The 27,935-nt window shown below is 41.1% G+C and overlaps 1 protein-coding gene across 6 annotated transcripts in view; it reads right to left on the reverse strand.

The window, feature by feature from the left end:
- Positions 1-2,590: 2,590 nt before the first annotated feature.
- Positions 2,591-27,935, reverse strand: part of ZFYVE26 (zinc finger FYVE-type containing 26) — a 50,433-nt gene continuing 25,088 nt past the window's right edge. For 5 of the 6 annotated variants that reach the window (XM_054068532.1, XM_054068529.1, XM_054068531.1 and 2 more), the window contains 21 exons: positions 27,484-27,680; positions 26,440-26,544; positions 25,752-25,874; positions 24,844-25,020; positions 23,434-23,680; positions 22,252-22,350; positions 20,222-20,379; positions 18,807-18,976; positions 17,439-17,467; positions 15,585-15,706; positions 15,277-15,497; positions 14,505-14,652; positions 10,184-10,393; positions 9,121-9,336; positions 8,312-8,509; positions 7,786-7,988; positions 6,811-6,952; positions 6,208-6,267; positions 5,348-5,530; positions 3,773-3,817; positions 2,591-2,857 (listed from right to left, as the gene is read on the reverse strand). In XM_054068532.1, the coding sequence (XP_053924507.1) occupies positions 2,648-2,857; positions 3,773-3,817; positions 5,348-5,530; positions 6,208-6,267; positions 6,811-6,952; positions 7,786-7,988; positions 8,312-8,509; positions 9,121-9,336; positions 10,184-10,393; positions 14,505-14,652; positions 15,277-15,497; positions 15,585-15,706; positions 17,439-17,467; positions 18,807-18,976; positions 20,222-20,379; positions 22,252-22,350; positions 23,434-23,680; positions 24,844-25,020; positions 25,752-25,874; positions 26,440-26,544; positions 27,484-27,680 (3,263 nt within the window). In that variant the 3' untranslated portion in view covers positions 2,591-2,647. The remainder of the gene's footprint in view (positions 2,858-3,772; positions 3,818-5,347; positions 5,531-6,207; positions 6,268-6,810; positions 6,953-7,785; positions 7,989-8,311; positions 8,510-9,120; positions 9,337-10,183; positions 10,394-14,504; positions 14,653-15,276; positions 15,498-15,584; positions 15,707-17,438; positions 17,468-18,806; positions 18,977-20,221; positions 20,380-22,251; positions 22,351-23,433; positions 23,681-24,843; positions 25,021-25,751; positions 25,875-26,439; positions 26,545-27,483; positions 27,681-27,935) is intronic. The other variant, XM_054068530.1, reaches the window with a different exon arrangement.

The following is a 27,935-nucleotide window of genomic DNA, read 5'->3' on the forward strand; positions in this document are numbered from 1 at the left end:
GAAAGTGTCTCTAGGCCTAAATATTTTGCCCTTGTAGGTCAATGCTCTTCTCGAAGTCTGAAGGTAGATGTAACATAAGACATTCAACTACATATTTCGATAGACACACATCCATCCTTTCTGACCTTGGGCAAGTCACTTATATTTTCTAGGCTGATCTGTAAAATGAGGGAACTAAAGCTCATTTAGCTGTCTCAAAGGGAGGAGTGTAAGGGAGAGTTAGATTAACTTGCAAAGCTTTCTAAAGAGGATTAATGATTTGTGAGAGTACATGTATGAAGCTGAGCTAGCTTCAAAATGATTAAAGTGTTGAGGACACTGTACCAGAGAGAAAGAGCAATTGTCCCGCTTCTAGTGACTGCTAAGCACAGCCAAAACCAAAATAAAGATCCACAAAGGCGTCCCCAGCTATGCCGACAAAAAGCAAAACAGAAGATATGTTAACAGTCATAATACTTTATTCTCTTGTTTCATTGTAAACAAACCTTGGTCATTAATAGAGAAGTTATTTTAAACTGGCAGTATTCAATCCCTTTTTGATGCTCAAAAATTCAAAGCCCCTTGATAATTGCACTATTTGTGACACAAAGCAGTTAGTCGGCATAAAAATTCCAGTTCTGCTGGTAAGAGAAAGATCCCTACGATTTCAGGTTAAGAACATTAGATTACAACAAATACTATATAAAGTGCATCAGGTACAGTGCAAAGAGGTCAGGAAGAAAGGCAGGTACAGAACTGACTGGTCTGCATGGCAGTCTCCACTCTGAGCTCTACACAGCTGCAGGAGGTATTGCAGCGATGCAGATCTGGATACCCACAAACAGTAAAACCTCCTCCCAAGAATTAGAGATTTTTAAATGACTGAAGGCATGGGTAGTGTCACGTTTCAGGATTAGCCCATCGGCTGTAATCTGATGGAAAGCTAGGTCAGTCTGGCCAATAAAACAAAAGCAGCTTTCATTAGTACTCTTCACTAATGAGATAATGCAAATCTGCAGTCAGAAAATTCTGAAAGCTACATGTGGTCATTTCTGACCGCTTCGTTCCGAGACATTTCTAGCCCTGCATTCTAGTGAGCAGAGCTCCTCCAAGAGAAGAGTTTGTGTCAGTGGGGAACTGCTCATGAAACACTAAAGGAGATGGACCAAGTCCTTTCAAATACCATGGGAATCCGTTTTGTCACTACCGTGAACTTGGGGATAGTGCAAAACTCTTAACTGACAGTGTCAATTATTTGATGTACTAAGGCTATTTACAGTTAAATTACACTTCAGAAAACCTGTTGTTTCCTTTGAGGTAAAATAACTAAACTTTTAAACAAAAAAAAGAGTGAACTAATTTTCCTACCTCTTGTGCCCAAAGACATGTAAACAGCAAGCAAACACTCTTGTGGAGTACCGTGGTTTGTTCTGTTTCTTTTTGAAGGTCCTACTATTGCCTACCATTCCTTTGCCTATTTCTTATGTCCCAATTAATCACGGTTGCAGAGAAGCAGCCGCTTTTTTCAGCATCCCTGAACACAGCCATCACAATATTCCCACTTTTTCCTACAACTGAGTTAACCTACCACTTCGAGAGCAAAGCCTGTCAATAAAGCCTATATAACATATCTAGTTAATAAAAATTTATTCTGGTGTTCTATTTTACCTGACAGGGACAGATTATTGTGTTAAGAAATAAATCCGTGTTACAGGGATACAGACCACCTGTTCAATTTTACCACAGCTTGATATGTCCGTATTTTCTGCTCTACCTGATGAAAAACTGGCAGTTCACTAGCAACTTTTCAGTGATCAAGCTGCATCACAACAACTTACTGGATATTACCCAGCAAAGAAAGAGGTATGTGATTTTAACTGTTTTAAATAATTATTTCCCTTTGTACTACCTTTACTTCATCCATCCAGTTAACAGCTCAAGTGCCATGTGTATGGCACACAGACAGCATCACAGTAAGCAGAAACCTACCACCAAGAATCAGTTCCTACAGTTTCAAACCAGCTCAAGAAATTGGGCAAACTGTACTCATGGTGGGGTGGAAAAGCAATGGTTTGTACAGAGGTGTAAAAACATCTCTAAATTTCAGGTTTCGTAAAAGAAGATCTCTGCAATATTCAAGTTCACAGGAAACCCATTATCACAGAGTTTCATGCTCTAAGCTACATGGAGTTGAGATTTTTTTGTCCTCTCTATACAGGTTTTATGGAGTAAAATAAAACACATACAATAAAGTTCAGTGCCTTTAAAATAAAAAAAAATATCAGCCAACCAATCCATCCACCCCCCAGAAAAGCCCCAGCAACACCAACACATAACCCCAAACCAGAAACAGAGGTGCTCTCTTTCAAACACCCAAATTCTTGCTTATTCAGTTTGAAACTGCCCCCCCCCCCAGTCAAAAAAAGAGCCAAACCCCACCCTGAGGTAGTGACTGTTTGTCAAAATACAGGACTGGCACTTGCAATTTAATTCCCTTCCTTTCACCAGTAACATTAGCAGCATCCATTTGCCACCAACATCAGTCAAGAGACTTCCATTTCACCAAGAGATTGTTGAGTGACACACCTTTAAGCTGTCTTGAGTGACACACCTTTAAGCTGTCTTGAAGTCTTCCTTCTTCTGTATGATGTTGAATATCAGTTACTTATTACTTCCTAGTGCCCTGGGGAAGCCGATTTTTCACTTTTGGCTGGTGCACTGAGAGCCACTGGGCACAGATGGCCTTCACCACGTCATCTCCACTGATCTCTGCCAGCTGTCGCACATGCTGGACTAGCTGCACTGCTCTGGTCTTCTCTTGTCTCACTGAGACTAGATAGGCAGAACGCAACTTGTTGCACATCACGTAAGCCTGGATCTGAAGCAGAAAAGGCAGTCAGAAAGCTGCAGGAAACTAACAGAAAAAGTCCTAAGCAAGGATTCCCTGAAAATACCTATTTCAGAAGTGTATGTATAAGGTATTAACAGCATATCATGAAGCAGAGTATGGCATGGAGCAAATCCCAATCTAAAAGATGGGCAGATAGCTGTATTTTGTTAAGTTTGTCTCTTGCAGAAACTCCTTCACTGTTATCACCCTGAAATCAGCATCAGAAATCCTATTTGTGAATTAATTTACCATATCCTCATAGCAAAGAATCTAAACCAGTCACATCCAATGTTCTAGCACCAGCAGCTCACATCTTTCACTGACAGATTTTACATAAAGGCAGCAAAAAACCGCCATTCTTCAATCTATACAGAGTTTGTCAGCTTTTGTCTATAAACATGCACCTGCAGTTCACATCGTATTTGTATATCAGAATTGGAAATGATTTATTATTTAACTCTTGATCACAATAGAAGCCGTATAATCCTGAAACAATAAGCTGAAATGGTCATCTTGGAAGTATGTTAATCTTCATTAGCTGTCTGCCATTACTAGAAACTTCTATGCACCTATGTAAAAACCTGGATAACAGAACCAGTAAATCTGCTAATGCACCTCTCCAATATACTTTTTCTCCCACTGTAACAAATGCCTACCTCTCACTCAGGATTGTCAAGGAACTAACGGGAGTAACATCAATTGGTACCTTCATGTCATAGCTCTACAGTCACAAACACCACAGTCTTGAGGAATTCACTGTGATTTCTGCAGTCTAGAATTGGCCTTCAAAACTTTGGCTCAAGTGAGGATAAGAGAGATGATGGTGAAAGCATGTAGCCTGCAGACCAAGACTGGGCTGTTTAGCTCTTCCTAAAGCAGTTCCTCTACAGTACTTTTACTTACCTTGTTTTCATCGCTGTCCATATCCTGAATCAGATTATCAAGATCCTGTACCAAAGAAGGGAAAAGGGAAAAGGTGTTCGCATTTAGAGTGACAATAGCTTGCAAAACTTTAACCCATCGGAGACCAAACCCAGGCACAGAGGAAGGGCTGCTGAGACCACAGCTAGATGGTTACATTGTCCCAACTGCAAGTACTGCAGATGTAGAAAGTTAAGTCCAATTCTTCCTTTTACCACAGTTTCTCCTCCCTGCATGACTGAGGCATCCCCAGGGAATGGTGTGAGCCTGGGAGTCCCCCATGGACATGGCTAACATTGCACGAATTTCTGGGTTCTCTGCATCCCAGCACGAGTTAGCCCCCATTGCCCACCCTGACCCAAGGGGTAAATTGCATCCCCTAGCTTGATTAGAACTTCATATAGGGCATCTCCTTCCTTCACTAGGATGGAAAAGACTGTCATAGGCAAAGCAAATCTTAAAATTGTTTCCTGTGGAGACAGGAGGTTTCTGCCTCCACACATCCTCTATTAGCCAGAAAAGCCTGACTGCACCCCAAATCAGGAGTATTTGGCAGGATCCTGTGAAGCTGTTCTGGTTTGAGCTAAAGCAGAATCCGTTTTCTAGCTTCAGCTCAGTCTTGTCTAAGTAACTTCATTTTCTCAGTTAGCTGCATGTTTTTCAGACAGTGTTTCTCTCTAAAGCTGATGATACTGGTATGCAGAAAGGCCAACGCTTATACTTGTTCCTACAGAATCCAAGGCCATCCTTGAGCTGGTGGATGCTCTAAGTCTCAAAGAGAAAAACGGTCACACCAGCAGCGAGGGGCAGACAGGACAGGTGACCTCAAACTGACCAAAGTATTCTATCCCACATACATCATACTCAGTATAAAACAGATCATGAGGGTCTCGCTCTGCTTTGATGGCCGACTTCCAGCAAGGACCTTATCTGTCTGCTTGCCCCCCATCCCGGATCTGTGCGTTCCTGAATCTAGTCCCTGGGTCCAGCCTCCCTCCTGCCACTCGCCTTTTTCCCCATGCTTGCTCTGCAGCATGTGTGATGACATATAGTCATCGAGGGGTGAGGATGGAATTTCATTTTTGTACATATTTTATTTTCTTACTAAGAGTATTTTATTTATTATTATTGTTTCATTAAAGATGTTTTTAGTTTTAGCTTCCAAGCCACAAGTCTTTTCCACTCATTTCCCTTTCCCCTCTCCTTTGGGGCGAGGGAGAAGGAAATCAAGAGCTCAGCTGCTCGATTTTAGCTACTGATATTGGCCAGGCCAGGTCTAAACTGTAACAAAAGCAAAGATTTTCTCCCAATCTTAAGTACTCATTTAGGAAGTGCAGGGTAGGAGCATACTACAGCTACTTACTGTTTCCTCTCAGAAAAACCTGCATAAGGCAAACCACACACTCCTACCTTTAAACAATGCCTGCAGTACAGAGCCAGAAGATAAAAAGGACCGTATAAAAGAGCAACACAGACATCACAGGATGGTTTCCCTGTAGCCTGTATTGTACATAAACCATTTTACTTCAAAAAGAACACAATGCAGGGTATAATTACCTCAGCAGGAATGTTCTTGAACTCATTTAGACAGCTTAGGATAATGTTATCCCCATCATTTTTTGCGGCGACTCCAGACTCACTGACACACTTGAGGAGCTGCCGGATCTCATTATACTTCTGCTGCTTCACCAGCTGCTTGGCCACTTTGCTGTACACTTCTGTAGCCTCCAGCTGGAAGTCCTACAGATAGTTAGACGATCACAGCAATACGTTAAACGTTCTCAGTGAATTTTCTCACTTAGTCTGTACAACTGAAAATGTCTCCCAAGGATAAAATATCACATCATGCTGCAGAAAGTCAAAAGGCGTTCTGGGGGCCTCTGGTTTTCCAGTCACCACCGCTCAGGGCTCATTTAAGTGTTTTCTATAATCAGACTGATAAAACTCAATTTTGCTCAAGAACAAGACCACTTGTTACCGCCTTCTTTTCAGAGGTGGCAAAAAATCAGTTTCATTTCTCCTGGCAAAAGATCTTACCTAGGTCCCTACCCGCTTCTCCCTTACTTAGCAAGCTCCCACTATATTTCTCCAGCCACCACGCCAGCAGCCACCTTTTGTGTACGCCAAGAAACAGGAGAAAACTGACCATCGTACACCTCCCATATGAAGGAACAGATGATAAAAGTTACAGGCTGATCCTGCTGGCAATAAGGCAAGAAAATAAAAAATAAAAAGGAAGGATATGGAAGTGATGGCAGGCAGCTGGACTCACTGCTCCAGTTTTTCTGGGGGGCAGGAAGAAGCAGGGCCTACCATATCCACAAATACTCTTAGTGTGCCACCTCTGTCCAGGTGCTTGCTGCTTGCAGGAGTTACTTTTGTAATAGCAGTGCTTGCTATATCAAGTTTTTCCATACCTGAAGGACTCTAAATGCAATTCCAAACCCCTCCTCAATGTTTTTGCCTTCCAACATGACCTAAAAAGAGGCACAGACAAGTTTAGGAATGCACATTCCTTTTTCATCACGTACAGTTAAATAATCATGCATTCCCGTATTTCGCCCAGAGACCAGAAGACAATGTGTTACTTCAACAGAAAAACACCACCACCACCCCAACAAGTGAAGCAAGTAATAGGTATATTGTTATACACAGATTCCCTGTGGAACACTGGGCAAGTTACAGATGGAGTTGAGCTGAAGTTAAGGGTTAGAATAATAGCAGTATTTGCCTTGCTTCAAAACCCAATAGGATGTATAGACAACAGGCGCATTACTAGTTGTATTTGGGATCCTCTGACTCTGGAAGTTCAAACTTTGAGGAGAGGAGCTCCAAGTCCTCATGCATTCTCTACTACTTTGAGGAAAAACACAAATTTTTCACAGCTGGTGGGCTGCATACATGCACAAGTAACCTGCACATGAAAAATGCAAGAGGCTGCTCCAGCCATCAAGTGTTCAAACCTATAAATCACGTTAGCGTTGCTGATAGAAAACAGAGTTTGAAATAGCAATAAGTACCTTGCAAGCAACTTCCATTTTCATGTTGTTATTTCCAAAGAGAGTGGGCAAGGAGGAACCTGTCATAGGAGAGGTTCCTGAGCTCTCACACTGATGCAGAAACTTTGTTACTTCCATCTGCAGATCAACAGTATTGATATGCCTAGATAGAGGAAAAGTTCCGACTTTATTTTGAAGTAGAGAAAGTATCAATTACCATTTGGGTGAACTTAATTTCTCAAACACATTTCAAAATAAGACATTTCCAAACAATTATTTCAGTTACTTTTTGATTTTGTTTTTGTGTTGCCAAGTCTGCAGCAATGAGATATTTTTCAGATCTGCGCATGCATCACAAGCTGTAGGTGAGCACTTGTTCACATTATTTCAAAAGAAGTGAGCCAGAGAATCTGGATCCCTAATAATTATCTGCTCCCTCTTTTTCACCTCATCTCATACACCCCTTCCACCTTTAAGTTAGAGTCTAGCCTTAAAAAAAGAAAGAAAAGCTCCCAAGAAAACCAAGATATAAAAGCCCAAGAGAGATATCTCTAAATTTATACTTCAACATCTGAATACAGAGATTCAGTTATGTCTGGCACCTATAACACATACATAGTTGAATATTGTGAGTTAATCCCAGTCAAGCAGCTAAGCACAACAAAGCTGCTTGCTTTGTGGAGAGGAAAGGAGTGAAAGCAAGAAAACTTGTGGATCAATATATAGCTATAGGGGTTTTGTTTTTTCTAAATTAAAAGAAGGCAGATGATACAAATTGATTTTTAGTAGAAAGAATTGCTCACCTCCTGGGTTGGGCTGTAGGGGGAAAAAGGTAATGGGAACCCTATACTTGTAGCTACATATATGTCAGATTTGGGTCAGGCACAGCTAGCACGTTAGGTAAAGCAAACTTAAATACAACCACTGAAAAACACCAAAAGACATCAAAAGCCAGAATTTTCCCTTTCCTATAACTTGCTTCTTGTTTATAGATACCTTGACACATCAGTCGCAGACATTTTCTTCCGAAAAGTGCATGCCATTTTTTTCCTTCCTGAACTTCTTGAGACCTCCTGCAGATAGACTTTGAGATGGTCCTTGATCTTTAGAAGCCATGTCTGTTTGCCTCCCAGTTCAGTGTAAGACTTCGCTCCATGAGTGAAAAATCTAATGCAGGTCATAGCAGCACGAATGTGATCCTAGAAGAAATATACTGAGCACTAAGATGGACCAAAGGACACCACCTTCACTAATTGTTGTCTATACTAACAGTGCTCTCACAAATCAGCCAACGCTCCGTTTTCTTTAAAACAGTAGTTAAGCTACTGCAACGTGCCAGATCCATGACAAACACATAGCAGGTCAGCTTCAGTCAGGCTCAGGCCTTCCTATCTGTTTTTTAGGATTAGAAAGAAGCAAAGATACACTTGTCCATCATGCAGATGTACACCAGAGCAAATAACCAAAAGTCTGACAGTATCCAACCTATCACTGGAACAGATGGCACCAACTCTCATCATACCTTCATGAACTGCTGCAGTTCATACAGAATATGGTAGTAGTTCTTTCTCTGCAAATATTTGCAGGCTGCAATCAAGTACACTCCCCAGCTCTCCAATCCTGGATCAATGGTTTCCAGCAGGTTCTCCAACATATGCAGTTTTCCACTTTCATAACTTGGTATGAAGACTCCTTCAATGAACACTTCTGATGGGGATTCCTACACAAATGTCAGAAAGGTAGTTTGAAACACAGTCACTGTGGCTTGTTCATTTCCCTTATATAACAAAGTAGTACTATATGACAGAGATCATAAAATTAGTAGCTAATTTAGGTTGGAAGGGACCTCTGGAGGTCATTTGGTTCAAAGTCCCACTCAAAGAGTGGCTTCGAAGTTAGGTCACAGTGTTCTGGGCCTGTCCAGTCAAGTTCTGAGCATGATGAAGTAGGGCAATTCAACAGCCTCTCTGGGGCCCACTTTCCATTTCCTCACCGCAAAAAAACCTTTTCTTTTTATCCACCTGGAATTTCCCTTGCTCCCAGATTTTGTCCTTTACTTACCCTTTCTCTGTGCACATGAGATAAGACTGGCTTTATCTTCCCTAAAATTACCTACTTGGTAGCTGAGAACAGCACGCAGATCTCCTTTCGCTTTCTCCAAGACAGAAATCTTGTTCCACTTTGACTATGTGCATTTTGTATTAGGAAACCCAAAAGTGACCACAGCAGTTCAGAATGCTGCATGATGCTCATTACCATCCAGAGCAGCCTCGAAGTCCTCTTAGTCCTTTTCAAATTTCAATTTATGTGATGGTAAATTAGATTACTCACCTTATTTAACAAGTGAAGCAGTGCTTCTCTCATACAGTCATGCCTCATGTAAAAGCTTATTATTGCCAGATTAGTGCCATAACTATGTAAATAGAATAAGCACTCTTGATAGTAGCTGTTGTGTTGAATCTTGCCCTCATACATCATTTCCAGAGACAGACTTCTTGTTCTCAGCGTTGCTTCAAGTTCCCTCAATGTGGCAAAGTAATCATCATCCTGCCATTAAAACAGAGAATCAATGACAGGTGATGAGTAAGAGGAAAACTTTCTTTTCAGTTATATCTCATCATTCAACTCAGCCCTGAAGCATATCTGGCATCATTGTTTTTTAAAGATATCACTTTAGAGGGATGAGAATCTAGTCACATTTTTTATAAAAACTAGATTGGAACCCTGCTATCAACAGTGGTGCTGAATGTTGCTGTAGTTATCATAGCTGTTTCCAGGGACAGACAGGATGCTTATTTAAACAATTCCACTGTCAACAGCTACTCCAACAACCTATTTCAAACAGGCTTTTTTATTCTCCTAAAATAGGTGCAACTAAGAGGTCTTTAATCGTTATGATTCTGCAGTTACTTTGCACTAAAAATCATTTTTTGGTACCCATTCAGAACTTCCAGAGCTAACCCTAAACCACGTAATACTGCTTTTTGACAAAGAAAGAAGAGTGGGATAGCATTTGTAAAATCTCCTTTGAATTCCTGCAAAGTTATCCGTTTCAGCAGAAAAACTGGATCACCATAGCATCACAACATGTTGTTGGGACTTAGTTTTAGTTTTCTCAGACTGTAGTAATAACGTTAAGCAGTACAGCTTCACTCTCTTCTACTAAGTACACTCCAAATTATTATAACAATCTATGATCTGTTTCTCAGCCACCAAACTCACTGTGATGAAATGCCTAACACTCCTCAACAATATTTAGCTTGCAATATACAATCATCATAAAAGAAGTAAAAAAACTTAACACTCAATATTGCAACATGCATTGCTCCAAAATGTGTATTAAAACATTACTTTTCTATAGCACTCCAGAGCAGACAGAACAGAAGACTCCTACCGCAATGAGTATTGGCTTCACTGTGGACTCCAGGTACTGTATCACATCCTGAACCAGCCTTGAACCATGATTCAGCTGGTTTAGATCCATAGGTGGCTTTAAACATCGGTTAAACTTCTCTCTTGCTGAACTTAAATTTCCAGCTTTAAGGCAAGCCATGCCCCAGGCATGCCATGCTCCACCTGGATCCAACCCAGATTTTGTAGAAACCTAAATTAAAAATCATTTGTTAATATTGCAACACAGTTCCCATACAGAAAACAGGAAAACTGGCTTATCACACAGTCCAACTGTGACTTTTCACTTCTCCTAGAGCACATTTCCCATTAAAAATAAAACACAAATCTCTGTGCTGATTATTTCTATATTACTGGCACAAAACACCAAATACCAAAACACTCATGATCTCCAAATACGTAAGTATTTTTATTGTACAATATTAAGCAACTATTTATCTCAAACTTCAGTTCAACAGTTTTAAAACCCAGGACATTCTCACAGCCACTTCTCTAAAGCATATGACTTTTACAGACCAGAAGTCATCAGGTTTGTGGTTTTAAAAAAAAAAAAAGCAACAGAAGATGCTTCACAGACCACTAGGAATTTTTTCACTTTGCTGATGAAATTTATTCCTGATCTTCAGGAGATCAGCTGCCTTTAAACAAGAACCATTTTACACATAGAAGTCATCTACTCCTGCTGTTTATTGTCCCTTAAAAACCCTAATCCTGTTCTTAAACTTCAATGCCATAGAACAGATTCTTATGAAATCCTGGGAGCAGGAGCAAGACAGAAGATCATAGTATCATAGTATAGTTGGGGTTGGAAGGGACCTTAAAGATCATCTAGTCCCAATTCCCCTGCCATGGGCAGGGACATCCCGCTACATCAGGCTGCCCAAGGCCCCATCCAACCTGGCCTTGAACACCTCCTGGGATGGGGCAGCCACAACCTCCCTGGACAACCTGTCTCACTACTCTCATGGTGAAGAAATTCTTCCTAATGCCTAGCCTAAATCTGCCTTTTTCCAGTTTATACCCATTCCCCCTGGTCCTATCCCCACAAGCCTTTATGAATAGCTCCTCTCCAGCTTTCCTGTAGGCCCCCTTCAGGTACTGGAAGGTCGCTATAAGATCTCCTTGGAGCCTTCTGTTCTCCAGGCTGAACAGGCCCAACTCTCTCTGCCTGTACTCAAAGCAGAGGTGCTCCAGTCCTATGATCATCTTTGTAGGCCTCCTCTGGACCCGTTCCAACAGCTCCATATCCTTCTTACGTTGAAGATTCCAGAACTGGACACAGCATTCCAGATGAGGTCTCACAAGAGAGGGACAGAGGGGCAGAATCACTTCCCTCGACCTGCTGGCCACACTTCTTTTGATGCAGCCCAGGACACAGTTGGCCTTCTGGGCTGTGAGCGCACATTGCCGGCTCATGTCAAGCTTCTCATCCACCAGCACCCCCAAGGCCTTCTCTACAGAGCTGCTCTCAAGCATGTCATCCCCCATCATGTACTGAAAATAGGGATTGCCCACATCCAGGTGCAGGACCTTACACTTGGCCTTGTTGAACCTCATGAGGCTCTCACAGGCCCACTTCTCCAGCCTGTCCAGGTCCCTCTGGATGACATCCCATCCTTCTGGTGTGGCAACTACACCACTCAGCTTGATGTCATCTGCAAACTTGCTGAGGGTGCCCTCAATCTCACCGTCAATATCATTTATAAAGATATTAAACAGCACTGGTCCCAGCAGGGACCCCTGAGGGACACCACTCGTCACAGATCTCCATCTGGACGTGGAGCCATTGATCACTACTCTCTGAATACAACCATCCAACCAGTATCCACCATACCGTCCACCCATCAAATCCATATCTCTCCAATTTAGAGAGAAGGATGTTGTGGGGGACTGTGTCAAAGGCTTTACAGAAGTCCAGATAGATCACATCCGTTGGTTTACCCATGTCCACTGCTGCGGTTACCCCATCATAGAAAGCCACTAAGTTGGTCAGACAGGACTTGCCCCTGGTGAAGCTGTGCTGGCTGCCACTAATCACCTCCCTGTCCTCCATGTGCTTTAGCATAGCTTCTAGGAGGATCTGTTCCATGATCTTCCCAGGCACAGAGGTGAGGCTGACAGGTTGGTAGTTCTCAGGGTCATCTTTTCTACCCTTTTTAAAAATGGGCACATTACTCTTCTTCCAGTCACCAGGGACTTCTTCCGTTTGCCACGACTTTTCAAATATCATGGAGAGTGGCTTGGCAACCACATCTGCCAACTCCCTCAGGACTCTGGGATGCATCTCATCAGGCCCCATGGACTTATATATGTTCAGGTTACTCAGGTGTTTGCAAACTTGATCCTCCTCTACTGTGGGAGGGGGTCTACCCCCCTGATCACCATCTTGCTGTCCCATGACCCAGGAGGGGCAAGGAGAGCAGTTATCAGTAAAGACTGAGGCAAAAAAGTTAAGTACCTCAGCCTTTTTTCTTATCTGTTGATACATGATCCCCATTTCCAGTCATCAGTGGGGGTACTTCCTCTTTGATCTTCCTCTTTTGATTGATGTAACTGTAAAGGCCCTTCTTGTTGGTCTTTACTTCCCTTGCCAAGTTCAGATTCAGCTGTGCCTTGGCCTTCCTAACACATCCAGGCAGCGCCTCTATACATGTCCCTACACAACCAGGCAGCGTCTCCATACATGTCCCAGGTTTCCTGTCCCTGCTTGCACTGCCTGTGCAGTTCTTTCTTCTTTTTCAGTTTAACCAGCAGGTCTCAACTCAGCCATGCCGGTCTCCTCCCTTTCCTACCTGCTTTTCTACATACGGGGACTGAGTGCTCTTGCGCCCTGTGGAAAGCTTCCTTAAATATCTTCCAGCTCTGCTCCCTTGTCTTGGAGGAACACGTCCCAGGGGGTCCTACCAAGTAATTCCTTGAAGAGCTGGAAGTCTGCTTTCCTGAAATTTTAGTGTCCCGACTACACTCCTCACGTTTCCCATATCCCTCTGGACCTTGAACTACACCAGTGTGTGATCACTGCAGCCCAGGCTGCCACTGATCTTAACGTCACTGATGAGTTCGCTTGTATCGGTGACCCTAAAGTACAGTATTGCTTCTCCTCGGGTGGGGGTCTCTATCAGCTGAACTAAGAAGTTATCCTCAATGCACGCCAGGAGTCTCCTGGATTGCCTACAGCTTGTCATGCTACTTCTCCAGCATATGTCTGGGTGGTTGAAGTCCCCGAGCAGGATGAGAGCTTGCAAGCGCGAAGCCTCCTGTAGCTAAAGGAAGAAGACTTCATCGGTTGTCTCTCCTTCATCAGGTGGCCTATAGCATACACCAACCACAAGGTTCCCGTTGGTTCTTCCATCTTTAATTTTTACCAACAAGCTTTCAACCTGTTTGTGGCTGTTCTTCAATGACAGCTCTTCACGTTCAATCCCTTTCCTGAGATAGAGGGCAACACCTCCAACCCCTCCTACCCGATCTGTAGCCATTGATAGCAACGTTCCAGTCATGGGACTTGTCCCACCACGTTCCGTGATGGCAACCAGATCATAGCTTTCAGGTCGCACAGTAGCTTCCAGCTCCTCCTGCTTGTTACCCAAGCTTCATGGGTTAGTGTAAAGGCACTTCAATTGGGCTGCCGGTTGCATCACCTTCCCAGTGGACCTTCTTTTGCCTGTAAGGTGTTTTGGAGAAGTCTCCTCCCTAACACCTGACCCCTGACAACCGTCCTTCCACCTTCTATTAAGGGCTAGCTCGGTGTTAACCCCCTCCCCCTTCCTATCTAGTTTAAAGCACTACCTAGAAGCCCCGCAAGTTCCCACAAGATTATAAACCACATCAGATGAGCTCTGACAGAAAGATTTGCCACCATTACCGACTTCAGAATAAATGCTTGGGAAAGGTGCCTTAATGTCTGCTGTGGCATTACAGACAATCGAAATCAAACATATAAGCTTCAGATGAAGTCCTGCCACAAAGGCCATCTCAGTCCTTCTACTAGACAATGCAAGATTCCTCCATTTAATGACTTTCTTGCATTTAAGCCCATTCCAATTTAAATTGTATCGGAAGCAAGGTCCCTCCCCCCTTCCCTCAGCAGCTCGCTTCACAGTGGGATTTGTCCTTCTCAGAATTTTTTTTTCAGTGTTCAGAAAATTATTTCTTCCTTGTTTAAATCTTAATCCCAGTTTTCAACTGTTTAAATACTGCCCATTGCACACATCACATCCATGTGAATCAGGAGGGAGAAAACCAAAAGCCACTAAAAAGCCAAAAAGGCATTGTTAACACTGACATCACTCCATTGTCATTACCTCTATAGCTAGTTGATAGTACTCTGCTTCCAGAAGCTGATTTCTTAATCTCGTTACTGCTGCAGGGAGAAGAATCTGATCTAAAGATGGTATTGGATGGTAGGCAGCAGCAACCAAAATATTCAACACGTCCACTTTGCTGATGTAGCTAGTAGACAAACAAAAAGGTTAAACAAGTACAAATACTTTCACTACCATCCACTTAAAGAACTTTATGTCAAAGACAACTCTTAGAATAGTGGTTCCTAACCACCAGTATGAGGTTTCTCTATCCATCATACTGTCCTATCCAGACTATTTTTTATTGGGTTTTTTTGCCATATTCAGTGGAACACTGGCAGATGCTGAAGCGGACATCTGTAAGTTACCAAATCAAAACAGTACATACAAAATTTTCACATTACACCTGCCACCTCAAGCTCTGTAGGACAAAACTTCAGGAAAGCGCAAAATGCTCAGTCTCGTGAAATGCATGTTTAAAATCCTACACTGAAACACAGGTCGAAAGTAGATACACAATATGAGAAGTAAAATATTTACCCCAGTTCCGGTGACTAATTTTCTCCTTACTCTGACAATTTTCTAATTATGTAGTAATTTCTTGAATTTCCATTATTTGAACTCTTACATTAGTCTTGCATTAGGAGCTTCTCTCATTTAAACACGTCCACAGTACAATCACAAAACAACCCTTGTACTTTCCACTCCCCAGTAAAAAAGGATAATTGTCTTGACAATACCTCAATACATCCTAGTGAACATCTGAAATCACCTGTCACAGACAGCTAGATCCTGACTCCTTCCAGCTTTTACAAACATCATTTTGGCACTGAAGAGCAGTTGTTTCATGATGTCCATAAGGAGACCAGCATCCACCTCAGGATTGGTGAGCCCTTGGGACAATTTGCAGCAGTGCTCTATCAGTTGGTGGCCACACACTATGCTGTCACTGTGCAGACTAAGGATGGCAATACACAAGGAAGAGCTGGGAGCCTGACAGTTCGAGGAAAGAGACAAACATGGGTATTCAGGTAGTTCTCCAGGGAACTGCTTATACTGGACGTTTTCTCCGGATCTCACCTGTTCATAATAAAATTCACTGCGCACAATTTCATTCTCCTCTTCGTTCAGGGAAAAAATCCATTCAAGCTCAGGTGCCTTGGGTATTCGCACCACTGTGGAATATTCATTATTGGAAGTTTCTGTAGCCAAAAAAGAACCCACCAGGTAGAATCATTGTACAAGAAGCAACAAACATGACTAAGGACACGTAATAGAGTATTCCCATTCTCTTAAAACAGTCATCTGTAGTCCTCTTATTCTACCACTTCCTGCCAGTTTGACATGTCCAGCACACAGATTACAGAAACATTTCTCAGCAGGCTTCCAAATTGTACTTAAACTTACTCTCAGTTACCAACACCATAACCAAAAACTGGCTCCAGTAACACATCTTCAAATTTTTATCCAACTCTCATCCTACTGGACACAAAGCACAGTGTCCTCTCCTTTAGCCTTCACCCAGGCAAGTTATTAAATATTTCTGAGTGGGATGGAAGTGGAAAGATGAGAGTTGTGGGTTACAGCTAAAAAGCTGAACTGAAGAACCAGTTGTGAAAGAAACGGTAAACTGACTTAACTGCCTTTATCTTCTTTTTAGAATTCAGGTTATTTGAACATCTAGTCCAACAGCTTTAAGACGAAAGATTGTGAGAAGATGAGCTAGCACCTTACATTAAGTTTTCATATAAGATAGCATTGCATAGAAGTGGAGTTTTGATTAAATGATTCAAAATGTTTCATTGCTTTAGTAAGTCTTTCTTCTAGATTAAGGAAATTTGTTTTGAAATTAGTAACCTAGAACTGAACTGGAAAGTGGGATAATTACAATAAACCAGGCCTGAAAACATTTGGTAAGCCTTCTTCACAATCTCAGACAAATTAGAAAAGCAGAATAAAACTTTTCTCCTCTTAAATCTGTGGATTTCCACACTGCTCTTATTGACTCCTATTGAATGACCCATAGGGGCCCAACAATGTGTAGCAACGCTGCAGGCAAAGAAAGAAATCTAACCAGAAGCAGCAGCTCAGAAACCACATTTCAGCCATTTCAGTTTTGTTACAAAGGTAGCAGTAAAGAAAACATCTGTCAACAGCCAAAAAACACCTAAACCAATCAACCTCAAGTAGCCCAGCAAATTAAAAAAGGGACAAGCAATAAAAAGTATTCTTATTGCTTTTGTAGCACAAATGCAGGTTTTGCACCATATTTCATATTACTGCTATAAACACTTCAAGTGACCATGTTTTGGTCTGCCAGAACTTCACATCAGTGGAGGAAAGTTTTGCAGAATCACCTGAGAAACCAGACTAAGCAACAAACAACAAAATTTATTATATTAGATGATTAGATTATATTATTATATTAGATGTGGAAACAGAGGCAGTGAAGAGAAATTACTAGTCCATATTCACCCAGCCAGCAAAGCAGACAACTTGGGACACAATCACACCCATAAGAGGGACCTTCATCCTGTGCTACCTTCAGCCAATATGGAATATCAATGATCACAGCATTCTGCAGTGGTGTTCAGAGTTGTGTTATCATGGTTTGTAAAAAGGCTCACTCAGCACAGCTCTACAGTGGGCTAATTAACTCCTACTCATACTACAGCCTCTCACCAACTGTTTCCAGTCTACAAAGTGCATTCTTCAACTGCTGTTTTTCAATTCCTTCCTTTAATCTCCATTTCACAGAAGTTTGGAACATTTAATTTCAGCCTGCACATGCAAAAACCAGTGATATTTTCCAACTGAAGTTTTGATCACCTTACAGCTGCAACTAGATGTATCAGCTTCCCATCTCTAACTCTGCTACTAATCGGGCACTTTAAAAAAAAAAAAGTGAAGTTTAACATTAACTCCATTCCTTACCTTCCACTTGGTCTTGATCTTCTTTTCTGCTGTAATAAAAGGACAGAAAGCAACATCATGCCTGCTCCAGCACACCGGGCAACATTTTTAAAAGTGAGAACAATACAGCTAGTCTTTCCAGAACACTGTCTTGTAAAAATCTATCATCTCTTCCTCCCTGCCTTTTCTGTCCCATTGCCCTGCCCCTACTCCTTACTACCTGGAAATATAAGACCCTGCCTCTGCATTGTTGTATTTCAACTACACTAAGTAATCAGTTCTAACAACTTCCCGTAGGAACAGCACTGTTGAACACATCGTAAAAAAGCAGACACTGAGAAAAAGAACTGCCCAATATCATAACGTCAGAGCTAAAATGAAGTTTTTGCCATGCAGGTCTTGGTCTCTGTCCTTAAGATTTAACTGATTTTGACATACAAATAGGGCACGTATAAAAACCACCAAGACACTTAAGCAATTACAACATGACAAAGGGCTTCCTAGCTCATTGCTAGACTCTGCTGACCTAATCTAGTGGTGTAAGCAGCCATTCTGATGCACGCTGGTTTAGCTAGAGGCGACTGCTTGTTTTTTCAGAGGTTCTTTTTCAGATCTGCACAGTATCCTCTCTTGCTAGCAAGTCTGCTGATATTGCTGTAGCAGATATTGCTATCTGCAGTATAATAGAAAAGAGGAAATGCAGCTGAAAAGAAAGTTTTAGTCTCTGTGACCCTGTCAAGCCTGCTGGTAGCAGTATCAGCTATGGCAATATGAGCAGGCTTGACAGGGTCACAGAGATTAAAACTCACCCTTCAGCCGCTCTTTTCACCAGCTGGCCTAACACGCACACAATGAATTTTGGTCCAATTCTCAGTCTAAAGGAACTACATCATGAAAATCTGTCACAGCTGTCCCTTTTATTATGGGCAGTTTCAAAGCCTATTTAATCATGAACTTGCTTTAGAATTCCCAAGGGTTCAAGCAGTCGTAATCAAGGGATTATGGAATAATATAAGAACACTGGTATGTTCAGCAGAGCTAATCAACATGTGATGTTAGTCCAGCAGACAAACCACAAAGAACCTTTGTCATGCAGCAGTAGTTTATGTTGAATACGTTTTTCAAATCATTCAATTCTTAGGTTTAATGATCAATTGATGCTCAAAGAATTAAAGACTTTGTTGCTTGTCTCTTCACTGTTCTAATATGAAAAGTAAACTGAGATGTAAGGACCATTCCCACACTCAAACCTGAAAATTCCAACAGCTGGAGGCCAGAAAGCTGACACTGTTATATTATCCAAATAAACCTGAATGCTTATTTCTCTCTCATTCCACTCATGGACTCTGCCATGTACATGAAATTGAGAACTAAAACAGAAGGACTTACCTGCTTGTGTCTTGTACCAAGCCAGATAGATGTTCTCTGTTGTAGTAGCTATAGCATTGATCGCATACACGAGACAGATTATCTCTGCCGGCTTCTACTGCCATTTTCTTGGTGGAGCAAGAGCTGCACACCAACCTGCCACAGCGCCTGCAGTGATGGCGCCTGTTAAACTAAGCAAAGGAAGTCATGGGTGAACAACAAAGAATATACCGAATTCCCCTTCTATCATCTGCTTCCATTCATGAGTAAACTTAACGCCATTTGAAGACAGAAAACACTATGCACGATATGGCTTTTCAGAATTACACAATGATTGAGTCTCACTATTACAATTCCTTTCTGCAGAGGGCATGGCAAAGAAAAAAAAAACACCCAAACCCAGAGGCAGGTATTTAAAACATGTTTGCTGCAATCTCAGGCTTTCCACTATTTAAATTGCCCCAGTTTTGGCCACAGCACTAATCGGATCATCTCTTGGAAGTTAGAAGCTGTAGACTGTCTTTCTGACACCATCTTGTAATTTCCGAATTCAAAAGTAACAGATACTTTGAGAAAACCTTACTGTTTCTAAGCAAAAGAAGTTTGCTTCCAGTACTTAAAGGGGGCCTACAGGAAAGACAAGGAGGGGCTTTTGATTTGGAGACCGTAGTGATAGGACAGGTGGTAATGTTTTTAAGTTGAAGGAGGGAAGACTTAGATTAGACACGAGGAAGACATTTTTTACTGTGAGGGTGGTGAGGCACTAGAACAGGCTGCCCAGAGAAGCTGTGGATGCCCCACCTGTGGAGGTGTTCAAGGCCAGGTTGGATGAGGTTTTGAGCAACCTGATTCAGTGGAATGTGTCCATGGCAGGGGGATTGTAACTGGATGATCTTTCAGGTCCCTTCCAACTCAAGCAATTCTACAGTTCTATTAAAATAACAGACTGCCAGCACACCTGCAAAACTCAAAATTAATCTGCTCCCTTAGAGCACTAAGGCAGTTGCTCAAGTACCCTAGGAAACAACAGGTTTTAGAAAAATGTAGCTAAGAGCAAAGATAATAGTTTCTATATTTGTAATCTGGATTACACGATGCTTATGTTACTTCCGGCCAGCACAGTCAACAAGACAGTTTTAAAATATTAATACTGAAATGAAATACTAAGTATTTCTGAGATCTCATAATTGTCTCCTCTCTGATGATCAGATTTCCTCTCACTTCACAGGACTCTGTAAGGAGCTAACTGTTGCCATTCTCCTCAACTACATTAAACAGAAACCAATCACAATATTAAAGGACTGGCAATCTTGTCAGGCCTACACTGACGCAGACAAACTTGCTGAAGTAGGTACCGTCTCTTAGGAACTAGACTATGAACAGGTGTTCATATTAAGGTCACAGTTCTATGTATGTACTTCATTTCTGCTGCTTACCATAGTAAAACGTTCAGTTTTGCAAACCATACATATCGTTTCAGTATCATCGGGTATCCACTGCTGCTTTGGCGGTGGCTTCTCAGGAGGCACAAATTCGTGAGGAAACAAATTTTGCTGCAGGCTTCTGTCTCTGGGACTTGCAGATATGGTGAGACCTTAAAAAGAGCCAGGCAAAGAAACGGAATGGGACTTAAGCTGTTTAATGTAGTCTTGAATAACATAAAACACCACAGACTTACTGAGGCTTTAAGATCTTTCTGTCTCACAAAACTACTACCATCATCTTTCAACGAAGTATGGCAGAACAAGCTTGTGTGAGAAATATAAATGTTTTAAGCTAAAACTGTAAGACTGTAAACTTACAGTACTTCAGTACTGATAAGTTAGAGCACACACTTTATTAATAGACCTTTACCAAAACAGTTAGAGGTGCAAGACAATTTATCAACATCTCTTCTCGCATCATAAGCAGAGACTTAGAAGAGTCAGAAAAAAACAACCCTGTATATAGAAACCAAAGAGGGATAGAGAATAAAATATAATCTTAAGGAGTTGACAGTCCTGAATAGAGACTTTTGTCTGTTGTCTCAGGAGAGGGGTGGTACGCCTTGCAACAGCACACCCCTCCCTGCTCTGGACCCCTTCGCAACCTACTACTGTAAGGAAATCAGTTCCATGAAGCAGGAGTTTAAGCTTGGCCATTAGGATCTTTGATGTTGCCAAAGAAATACTCATTGAATGACATTTACAGTCTTGGATAGGCTTTTAGTTTATATGATGCCATCTAGTTACGACAGGCTAATTAAAAAGTTTAACATGTCATTGCAGCCCTGCAAGCCAGCTTCTGTGTACAAGAATGCTAAACTAAAAAGAAAAAAAATCTCCATTCCAATGAAGCTAATTCATGCTTATCCAAATAGGTACTGACTGCAAAGGAACATTAGAGGATAATTCACTCAAGTTTTGTAACAACATACAGATATTAAGCTGATCATTACAAGGAAGCCTGAAGAGCTACACTGCCCAGTCCAAGACATTGCTGTAACTTCATGTAGGCAGAGCAAGAAGAGATTTCGGTTCAGGATACAGAACTAGATAACAGTTCAGGCACCCTAAACTACAGATCAGGCTATCACTGTGCCACTCCAGTTCACGCCTACCACTCGCTGAGGATGAGCCTTGGAGGTCTGAGGATATCCTTCACTAGTCACTCCCTGAAAACACAGACTGTGCATCATTCACAATATAGATCCTTTGAAGACCGCATCTCTTGCATTAGATGCTGGAACCTATACAATGGATTTGTAGTTGTTTTCAAGACAAAAACATTCTGCACTTGTTTGGGCTTAAATTATTTTGTTTCTATTCATTAGTATTTGTGTTTGAGGACAATGAGTGGAGCTTCTAAGACAATTCAAGGTGTGCTACTTCCCTCAGGTCACAAGACTGATCCTAGAAAAAAATAAATTCAAGGACCAAAAGAATAGCAAAAACATGCAACACAAACGCAGTTTCTACTGTAAATCCAAAAGTTAAGAGCCAGAAAGAAAAAAAGCTACTCAAAGAATATGAAGATAGGAAGTACCGCAATGATAGACTTCCAGAGAAGCTCTGCCTATATGCCCAGAGAGTGTACAGAAGTAAAGACACAAAGATTAACCTGCAGCACCATCAATCCACTAGCAACCTGGCTGTGGCTCACTGAATTTTTCCCCCCCTTGCAGATATAGTCCCATTTCCTAACATCTGTTCAGGCTTGGTTTTTTCTGTAAGGTCTGGAATGGAAATGCTTTGTGCCAATTTTCCAGATATTTTGTTGACACCTACTGAAAATCAAGACAAAGCCATACACTTCCTGTTCCCCTTTAAGTTTTCTTTTACTCGGGCCCAGGGTACCCAACTGTAGAGACCTACTGATGTGCACTAAACACAACTTACTACTAAGCAGTGTGACACATATACATAGAGGATAAAACAAAAAAGAACAGCTTGAAAGAAAATTGCACCAAGGTGCCACTTAACCTTACCAGTAAAGCTGACAGGAGATAGATCTGATGATCCTGATTTAGACAGTGCTTCACACTCCAATACCTGATTAAGACTTTCTTGGATACGTATCAGAGAATCTAGGACAAAGGGAAGAAGAACAAAAAAAAAAAAAATCAGAGAACAATACTGGCCATATATCTACCTGGTTTTATGAAGATTAGAGGAATCCATTCACAAGAGTATGTAAGAATGTCAGTACAAAAATGGGACTGGCTAAGTAATTACAAATTACTGTTCTCATGAAACTCAGCCACAACAATTTATACAAAACTACATAAAATTCAGTGACTTGAAACACAGAGAAAGGAATCCTTAAATTCAATGATAGGCACTGAAATAATACAGCAGAGAATGAGTACCAGATGTGAAAACAATTAGTTGACATAAGATGCAGTGGAAGGATCATTTGCAAAGTTATAGGTCATTTGGCAGGAAAAGATGGTAAGTCCAATGCTTTTGTTAGCAAGAGCTATATCTTTAAATCATGAAATAACACCAACATTTTGAAAGTGGTATAAAGCAAGTTGGTACCATATACATAGGTATAAATAGATACAGATGCGTACACATGCCAGGTGCTTTTAATCCACTGAAACAAAGCCACCCATCTTTATCTGCAGCATCCTCTGCTGTTCCAGTTGTAAAACCCCAAAAAGAGAGCACCAAGTAAAGAGAATTGAAGGCCACATGGATGAGAAGGGATTGGCAAACTAGAAAGGAGAACTGTGCTGAGGACATTAAACGGAATTACAAGTTTAAAAGTCTTTTATATGAAAAAAGGAACAGGACTCAGTTAGGAGGAAAGATTATCAAAGATCAAATCCCCATTCTCCTCAGGGGAAGATGCAGTTTGCTGCAGGTTTTAGAACTGCTTAAGTTGAAAGTGACTTTGCATTGAAGAGGAATTAGATAAACTTGAACAATACCATATAAGAAAAGAGACTCCAAAAAGGAGCAAAGGAAAGCCCCAGAAAATTTTGAAGCTGTTGGTCCTTGAGAACAGATATTTACAAGAAAGGCAAAGACTTCAAGAACACGTTCTTGGCTAGAGGGAGACTGCAGGCACACATCTAAAAATGTTGTGGCACAATTGATGAAGTGATTCTGAGGGAAGTTGACCCTTCTTTCCCAAGTGAAAAAACATTCTCACAGACAGTCACCTGATCTTTTGTCTTTTAATGCAAAAGGGAAGTTCAGAGCCTTTTCTGCATACTTGGAGAGCAAATTGTCAATGTCTTCTATAGTAAAATCGATTTCCTGTCCAGCTAAGAGTTGGTGCAGTGTCTGTACAGCAACAGCTACCCAGTCCACCTTCATATTCATGAGGAGCTGCTCCAGCATGAGCAGTGGCCTGGAGGAGAGGTGGAAGTAGTTAACACGAGAATGCTCAGGCAGAGTCAGCAGCACCTAAGGCACAAGCAAAAAAAAAATATGTTAAAATTATATATCTTCAAATATGTGTTTCTGTGAGATTGAAGACAAACTAGCACAGAAGCTTATGCTGAGAACAGAACACAGTGGGGAAAAAATGCAGGTGGGATTTCTCAGACCTATTCTTACTTCTGGCACAGGATTTCCGGACGGATTTGCAGAAATTACTTTTACGGAATGGAAAGAGGCAGCTAAAACTGCTTCACTTCAGATGCAGGTGAAGAGTGGAAAGCATTTTGTGACCCTGGGACAAATACATTGTAACAGAGTAGAACACATTGTCTTATTAAAATAAGCTTAAGAAAAGAATAATAGCCCAATCAGTATCCTTCCATCATTTGGGGAAACTTTGAGAGGAGAAAATAAGAGCAATTTCCCTAACCACAGAGAGTTAATATGGACATTTTCCAAACTAAATCATGTCTTCAAAAGGGACAAGTAAGGAAATGGGAAGCCTAGCAAAATACTGTGGTGGCATACATTGGAGCAAGCTGCTATTTGCAGTCCTACAACAAAGTGTACATCACCAAAAGCTCTGCATTTTGTTTATCAATAATACATTTGACTGAAGTAATCTACTGGTTGAAGCATCTATTCCCATGCTGAGCACAAAACCTGTATGACTTCCGTAAAGGCAATGTCCATCCAAAGAGAGGAGTGATACTGTGTACCATTGGAAGGTACTTGGGAGAAACATGCCATGTTAGTGTCAAAGACCACCACACAGGTGGGTGTATGTAGGCCACCTGGTGTTACTGAGAGACAGCAAGTTGAAGTTACTTTCCTTTTCGCTTGGGACAAAGATAGCAACTTTCCTGATAAACATCACAGTTCTACTTTCTTTCATCCCCACCCTCTTGTAGCCTGTTTGTTCCTCTGCTCCCTACAGATGAAACACAAGATTGCTCTGCTCATACTGGGAGCTGCAATCACTTCATAATAGAGAAACAGCAAATACAGAAAAACAGAAGAGAAGTTTTAAGCCACCTCTGCTTTTCCTTTGGATCCTGAGACTCAGGATCCTACACTTGATATAATGAGAATGCTCTGGTCTATGGATTTCATGTATTATGCATTATAAAATTACTTACATAATTATATATTGCTGTTGAATCCCACAACACAGGAGTTTTACTCACTTTTGATCCCATATAGAGCGCCTGGACTTCATTACGGCGTGCTGTTGTCAGATTCTTGTAGAAGTAAGCCATGAGGTAATCAGCCAAGAAGTGAGAGGCTGCCAAGTTCAGATGCTGGTCAAGGGACTGCTCACTGATAGCAAGGCAAATACCAGGGTCTTCTATTCTTTGTAAAAGCTAGAAATAACAGACAAAATTCCGTGAATCCCTAGTACATTCCTGGAAAGTAGCCTTTATAATGGGCAGTCTGTGACAGATTACTGCCTTCCAATGGTCCAGCAGCAAATTACCTTGTCCAAGTGTCTTACATATACAAGGATGATTTAGATAATTTATAGCCTACTCATTGCTTATTTGCTCCATTTATTAATCAAAATATTTTTATAATTAAAGTAAACAAGAAATTAAGGAAGGAATAGGACAGAAGGCCTAATGATCAGAAGTCTCCACCTTGCTTTCAGAATATTTTCAAAGCTGCATAGTCTCAAAGAGCCTGCACTTTGTTCTACGCTCCGTTATTAGCAACGGCTCCATAATAATTAAAAGCAGAATTCAGACTTCACTGATTTGGGCACTGAAGCACAACTGACCAATTCCCATTATTAGTTTAACTTCTAGCTCTTCTGCTTAAGCACAGAAATGCTTCCTCATGATTTTTCAAATAAAAGGGGCCTTGTATTTCCATGTAAGTGACATTCATGCTATTAGGTCCAACAATTAGATTGCAGAATTCAATTTTCACTCAAGTGGGAACAGAGGAGAGCCCAGATCCTGAAAGCATACGTAAGCAGACAGCATCTCTTAAAGGAGGAACCAATAAGGCTATGAAAACACACACGAAGAAAGCAAAGAAAACAGTTCTCAACTTATTTGACCTATGGATGCAAGGCTCAAAGCCTTGCTATTACCTGCAATGCTTTTTCCATGTCTCCCATCTCCAGTAAGTGGAGAAGGTGTTCACGGTGAAGGTTGATCAAGTCTTCTCTTGGGACAGGATACAAGTGCCTCCATTCCTCGCACAATTCATAATCCTAAAGAATAAAGTGTTTTAAAAAAAAAAGAGTAAAAGTAAAAATTAGAAGGACAAACTCTACCCTCTGATACAGCTGCTTTGTTCAAGGCTTTGATCAACTCCAAGAAATTGTGTAGCTTAGACTCCTCTCTCACGTGCAAATAGCAAATAACATTGACACAGGGAAGACAGCTGATTCTGACAGTCACAGCCTGTGTTAAGAATACCTTCTCATCTCACAGTAAGCAAGTTGACTTTTTAGAGCCAGTCAGATCTACAATATTAGTAACTTGCATATAAAGGCTGTATTATGCCAAAAGCCATGCTATTCAAGTCTTCAAAATCCTAAGAGAAAAGAACAGGTTCTACCTGCTAGCATTATAACTTAAATCTAAGTCCTATTAACTACACGTATATCTTGACTCACACACACATCTGTTTCTATAGCACAGAAATGAATAAATGAATCCTTCATCGCAAGGTAATCTCCACTGAACGGTGTTTTAAGATGCTATTTCAACAAATTAATCTATTCAAAGTTTTATGTATTCTAATTCAACAAAATTCACATGATGATATCTAACCTTTGCTTTTAGAATAATATTCATGATGGTCTGGGGGTCATCAGTGCATGCTTTTTTCAGATCCTGCCAGTCATTCCACAGTGGTTCATTTTGCACATTTAAGATCTGAAAAAGTTAATATTAGGGTAGCACAAATTTTAGAAGCTTTATTGGCAGCAATCATTAAATCTAAGAAACAGCTGAGCTGATCACATCAAGAGCTGCTTCGTACAAAAGAAAAAGTCAAGGAGACTCACATTTATCCCTACCCCTTTTCTGGGATGGTGCAATGCATTTGCACTCAAAAAAAAGAAAGACCACTATTTTCTCAGAGGTGTGAGTCTACAAAGCACATTTATAAAAGGAAGGTTTTTAAAAGAACAGGTGGCAATAATTATAGACACAAAAGTATGTCTACACTGCAGACATTGCTGGCACTACGAAAGACAACTGAGCTAACTGTCAGAAGAATCACTACCAGAGAGAGCTCAGCAGCGATTTATGACTCGTTTTTTCGCTCTGTTTGGCTTTTCAGTCTGTGCTGAACTCCAGGCTAGCTAGCCTGACTTGAGTATCTGCATCAGCCTGCAGTTAGAACTGACTGCAACACAAACATGCTTATTGGACCACTGGTCTTGTGCACCATGCCCAGATACAGCTGCACCTTCCAACTTCACAAAATGAGGAACTGCCAGGTAAAGCTCCCAGAGGCTCCAGCATTTTTATAGAGTAGAAAACTAAATACTCAGGGAAAAAAAAAAAAGCATTTTTATAGAGTAGAAAACTAAATACTCAGGGAAAAAAAAAAAAGCAGTCTCAGATAAATATTTATGTCTAAACACGTTTACAGACCTGAATAGGAGAGTGGGAAAATTATGGGGAATGGAAGCAGAGCGTTAACTGGATACTACAGCACTGAAAACACATCAACTGTTTTGGACTAAAGACTTGAAAAGCTATCACGATCAAAAAATAACCAAAGGCTAAAACTTTTTCTAGAGGCAAGCACATTTGCTCTCTGCTGCCTATTTCACGTCACAGGTTTCTTGAAGAATGACTTTGTACCTTTTGATAAACCTGAAGTTCTTTCTTCCTGCTCTGTAGACTGGCTTTTAGTTCATCGGTTATGCTCGAATCAGAAATGCAATAAGCTAGGATTTCCAAAGAGGCATCAAGGGGCCATTTGTCCAGATAGTGGAGAGCCAGCCTACTTCTCAATGTTGCATTTGTTACTGGGAACAAGTATTGCCAACCATCCTTATCTGTGGAGAAAACAAACCACTACTTTGAAACTCAAGTTTGGATGATCTGGAAAATTAAAAAAAAATCCTCCTCCTCACTGGATCACATCACCAAAAGATACAGTACAGTGCTGAAAAATTTATGCAAGACTCATCCCAAGCATCAGATTCTCAGGAAGTAACAAAAGTAAGCATAGGATACATACCATCTTTAGACTCCAAACGGCACCTCCTTTCACAGGTTACATCGTCAATGTATGACAATGACACTGCTGT

This window comes from Cuculus canorus, chromosome 5 (genome assembly GCF_017976375.1).
Source record: "Cuculus canorus isolate bCucCan1 chromosome 5, bCucCan1.pri, whole genome shotgun sequence".
Lineage (NCBI taxonomy): Eukaryota > Metazoa > Chordata > Aves > Cuculiformes > Cuculidae > Cuculus > Cuculus canorus.